General features: G+C 37.8%; 1 protein-coding gene across 1 annotated transcript; it reads right to left on the reverse strand.

Moving 5' to 3' along the window:
* Nucleotides 1-359: 359 nt before the first annotated feature.
* Nucleotides 360-2,174, reverse strand: LOC142541636 (exopolygalacturonase-like). The gene is made up of 5 exons (XM_075648123.1): nt 1,879-2,174; nt 1,439-1,747; nt 1,069-1,358; nt 765-984; nt 360-679 (listed from the first exon to the last, which is right to left on the reverse strand). Exons 1-5 carry the CDS (start codon nt 2,035-2,037, stop codon nt 446-448), a joined length of 1,212 nt encoding a protein of 403 aa, XP_075504238.1. The 5' UTR covers nt 2,038-2,174; the 3' UTR covers nt 360-445.
* Nucleotides 2,175-5,138: the final 2,964 nt, after the last annotated feature.

The following is a 5,138-nucleotide window of genomic DNA, read 5'->3' on the forward strand; positions in this document are numbered from 1 at the left end:
AAATGAAAGAAAAGATGGAGGGAGAAATTTGATTTATGTTGGGGTGATTATTTGTCTATTTTTTGCACTTTTAAAAATTTCTTTATCAAAATGCTAACGCGATCGATATGGTATATACATGATGTTCGGATATTGTTGAGAAGTCCGACGATATGTAAGAACTCCGGTTAAAACAAAAACAAAAAGTGTCAAATAAGCCAAATTATTGCAACCTGTTTTGGACTAATTAGACGAGCAAAATCAAATTTAGGCTTGCTTACGGGACACAAATTACAATTTTTTTTGTACCTTAATTAGATAAATATTTTATTTTTCTTTCTTCATTGATAAGAATGAAGTCTTAGATTTGGTTATTATGTACCAATCTAAACGCAACAAAATTGTGGAGATAATAATTTTTTTCCCTTTTACTCTAAAGTTGCTAACTTTTCAAGTTGTTGAAAATCTATACGCACTCTGTGGGACTGGCGGGGTTCATGTTCCCTGTGGAGATGAATTTGGCATTGGAACATGCAGATTGTAGAGGGCCGATTGAGCCATAAGGAACTAAGTCGATATCGGCCAATTCGATGTCTTCACAAGGGACTGCAGAGCTGCAGTTGAGCAATATGGCCACTGGTGAAATTGTGGTTCCCTTTATGTTTTTGAAATGGACGTCACTAATCTTCACCTTAGATTGCTGCATATAGAATTATACATGCCGCAAAGACGATTAGATGTCGACTAGACGTGTTTCGTCTATACGGGTTCTGAAGTTTGCTCACCTCGGGTTTTTTCTTGGAGTCGTAGTGCTGGTCGATGATGATTGGATTCTTGACTTGATTCATCACAATATCTTGAAAAACAATGTCGGTAGCTTCCATCACAGGGGAGTTATGGTATGTCTTGATTCTAGCCCCGTTCGTTGTCCCCGTGAGCGTGCAATTCGTAATGCTGATCCCTTTCAGGCTCGTTTCATCCGGGCGTTTTCCAAGGCTTCCAGTGCTAAAATGAGCAGGCACAAATTCTTCAAAAAGAACATAACTTGGAACTTGATGCACAAATTAAGTCGAAAAACACGTATAAAACCTGATGCCATGTCCAGGGCCACAAGTGATTCCGGAGATGATGATGTTTTCGGTGCCCTGGCCTACCGAAATACAGTCATCTCCGGTTCCGATGGTGGTGTCTGTAATGTTGACATTTACGGAGCTGCTCAAGTGGATGCCATCCGTGTTCGGGCTGCTACCGGGGGCGGTGATTGTCAGGTTCCACAAAGCAACACTGCTGCTGTCTGTCACCTTCACGTGGAAACCCATGCTATTCACGAAATTCAGGTTGTACATTGTGCTGTTTTCGACACTCTCGAATACCAGAGACTGCAAATGTTTGTATGCATATAGTGAATAAAAGAAACATCGTCACACATGTTGTTCTATTCATATAGAACACTACTTACAACTGGAAGACAGGGGCCATCCTTACTTCCACCGCTGAATTCCCAGAGCGAGTCTCCACGGCCATTGATCGTCCCTCCGCCATTAATAACGACACCGTTGACGTGATTGATCATGATCCAGGCACCGTTGGAGAATCCACTGATATCATCCAAAGCATACAAATTGCCTTGGATTTCAATTGTGATTGATTGCTGAGCTGTGCAGGGACCCTGAAGTAGGATTGGTCCTGAGACGAAGTCGCCACTTGGGATGACTAGTTTCGCTGCTCCGTTCGACTTGCACGCTGCATTCCAAGCCTTTATCATGGCCTGCAATCACATTCGTAGATAATCAGTTTGGTTCCCCCCAAGTATTTTTTTTTTAAAATTCCATTTTTTTTATTTTTGACAGATATTGTATTGAATTCTCCTTATATGGAAACCAGGTAAAATTAACTCACCATTGCATTATCAGTTTTCTTATCAGCTTTGGCTCCGAACTTCGTAACATCAAAAACTGTCTCATCAGCAAGGCGACGGCGCAAACCGATGGATTCGGCACATATCGTGAGCAAGGATAAACCTAAAATGGCAACACATGCATGAATCGAATGACCCATTTCGCCTTGCTTGCTAGAAAAACATGAAAACGAGATAGTTCTTGTTATATGCTAGGAAGATTGGATTAAATTTATTATATTTTTTCGGGGTTAACGTATAATGGCTTGTGAAAAGTAAATCTTGCCATTCAAAAAGACTACTGCAATCGGCTTTCGTTACCACTGATTCCATCTCCTGATCCAAATATTCTTTCAGCGAATTCTTCGCTCAGTTTGATTCATGCCATCAATTTGAAGGGCAGGAAATTCCTAACTATTTTTAGCAAGATATCAGATCCTCCACTTCTTCTTTATCCCAAGTGCTATAATATGTTACATAATCATTGAACTCGACTTATATTAATCATTCACAAGCAGTTCAAACTTCCTGATAATCCAACATGGTCAGTGCTTAATCAATCACAAGTATGACTCCGCGGGCCAACCATGCTTCGGTCCAGTTGTCCCGTAGCTTACCGTCTAGTCTGCATAGATATACACGCAAGGGCACAATTCATGCACCTGAACGAAGCGTTCTCCCCGCAACCAACCAAAGAACCACGGTTAGTTTGTGCCCAACCAAGCTGACATCTATACGCTACTGTCTTAACCAGGACTTGAGAATGTGTGGCAAAGATCCCTGCTTGATCCCGTTGGGTTAACGGGTCGAATAGTTAAGGCAAAAAACAATCGGGAAAGAGCTATTTTAGTCCTCTAATTTTACGTGTTTTCTCTTCATGTCTCGAAACTATTTTTGGCATTTTTTTTTTCATTACCAAAATGTCTAATTTTAGCCGGAAATAGCTAAGTTGTAAAATCCGATTACATTGCAAAAAATTTGGGGATTGCGTTTTATTTTTAAGTTTGTCATCCTATTTTTTTTATTTTGTTTTTTTTTAAAAAAAAAAAAATATATATATATATATATATATAATTTTAGTCCTTTAATTTTACATTTTTTTTCTTTTAGTCTTATATAATTAGTTAAAGTTGAGTGTTGGTCGCCTAAATTTAAAATCTTAGTTATTTTGATTTTTTTTAACTAAAATGTCTAATTTTAGCCAGAAATGACTAACTTATTTATAAAATTCGATTACATGAAAATGAATGAACAGTGGAACTGCGCGCGCCTGCCGAGCGCTCTTTTTTCGTGTCTCTTCGAGTTTTTCTGACATTTTTTCATTTCTTTGGCATTGTTTGATGTTTGTGATCAGTTATAATGGCCAAGAGACACCATCTATGAATGAAAGATCATGTTTTTTCATTTGAAAAACATTAAATGTTTGATTATTGAAAATCAAAAACACTTTTACATAACATATCATATGCATATTGTTCTTCTTCTTTTCTTTAACAAGAGAGAGTTCCATCTATTTCTTTGTGATAGAACTTGAATATTTGAGAGCTCATTATTCAAGAGTTGTAGTTGTATCTTGGGAGAAGATTGCCACAAAACTCAAGCACATTGTGAGGAAAAATTCTTCTTAAGGAGAAAGTGTTCAACACTTGCCTCTACAAGCCATTCCTTTATTTTCTTCTTGCTCTCCTCTCAAATCTGAATACCCCAAACAACAATTCCCAAGGTTGAGAAATGGAGAAGCTTCAACCTGCCGATCGACAAGATCACCCACAAAACTCCCCTTTCATTTAGCTTCATTTACAGAGATGTAGGGGTCTGATAGCAAAGATGAGAAAAATTGCACGGTAGAATCAAGCAAGCAAGACCCGGTTTCGAGAGATATTAAACCGTGCAACCCAAATGTCGTGATCAAGCTTGTTTAACATGAGAAGTTCGATTATTTGCTCTTTCTCGTACTCATCCACTCCATCCCCTTAAAACCCTACTCAAGCACATAGAGGTTGATGTGTCAGAAATGTTTGAAATTAGTGGAGAATTTATGCCAATATCCAAGGTGATTTGGTCCAGTAGGATAATAAAATCTAATAAATGCAAACCATCCCCGCTTGATCACTTATCTTGAGTAATTAAATTATCAAGAACTATCCAGAAGCACAAATTTCTAATAAGTTAGTGCAGTTCCACATAAACAAAACAATCCATGTGTCAAGGTCGTGACTTTAGCGTTGAGGAATGAGTTATGAAATCCAACGTATATCACAAGCAAACATGCATCTTAGGTGGTAGAGGTGTTTTACCTATCACAATCCTCCACATTCAGCTACATGAATAATATTTTATCAAATAACATACTCAAATCATATAAAATTAATACTTATCTTTCCGCGAATTCAAGATTTTGGGAACCCATAACATATTTCATGTAACGTACCGTACTTTTAAAATATTTAAAATTTGCGAAAAAATAAAAAATTTCTTAAATACAAAATAAACTTTCAAATTTTGATCATCAATAAACTGTTCATCCAAAATATTTGCAATAAAATAGATCACAAATAAAGTTTGCCTACGAAAAACACTTGTTTAAACATCGTAAACCATAACGTGAAAATCAGAGTATTTGAAACAACATGCATAAAAGTATTCATAAAAACATGGGTGGTTCCTCGGGTTTAGCCTCCTGCGCAGTCCAAGCCAGCTGATTGGTCCCCACACCTCGTCTCCTCAAAGTCATCCTCACTTGCATCGATCAAGTCTGGTGAGTCTAAAGACTCAACATGTATAAACTGGAGATAGCAAATACTACATAATAAAACCACATGCATCTTTAAAGTAGGGCTTGCATACTTGAAACTTGAACATAATAGCATAAACATACTTGAAACTTGAATGTAGTAGCATAAACGTAGACGTGCCATCATCAAAAGACATTTCTTAAACATACTTGCATCATACATATTTGAGCATACATAACATCATTTTGCGTAGAGATATATTTCAAACCAAGTGACTCATACATAAATGTGCCTGATCAGACTAAACCACAGTACTTGGTTGACAGGGAAAATCCAATGCCACATACATGAGATCCCCGGTCATGCTTTACCGGGTGGATTGGTCCCTGTTCATGCTTTAACGCTTCTCAATCCTGATCTAACCCGGTCATGCTTTACCGGGGTGGAGAGGTCCTCGGCCACGTTCACCGACTTCCAAACCCGTTCATAATTTGGTCACAAAACATTTAGCATACCTAAAAAACTTA

This window comes from Primulina tabacum, chromosome 4 (genome assembly GCF_025594145.1).
Source record: "Primulina tabacum isolate GXHZ01 chromosome 4, ASM2559414v2, whole genome shotgun sequence".
Taxonomy (NCBI): Eukaryota; Viridiplantae; Streptophyta; class Magnoliopsida; order Lamiales; family Gesneriaceae; genus Primulina; species Primulina tabacum.

Coding starts and splice junctions, on each gene's coding strand:
- LOC142541636 (XM_075648123.1), bottom strand. CDS start 2,037: ATGGGTCATTCGATTCATGCATGTGTTGCCATTTTAGGTTTATCCTTG. Junction 1,748..1,878: donor AGAAAACTGATAATGCAATG/GTGAGTTAATTT, acceptor ATGTGATTGCAG/GCCATGATAAAGGCTTGGAA. Junction 985..1,068: donor GGCCCTGGACATGGCATCAG/GTTTTATACGTG, acceptor TGCTCATTTTAG/CACTGGAAGCCTTGGAAAAC.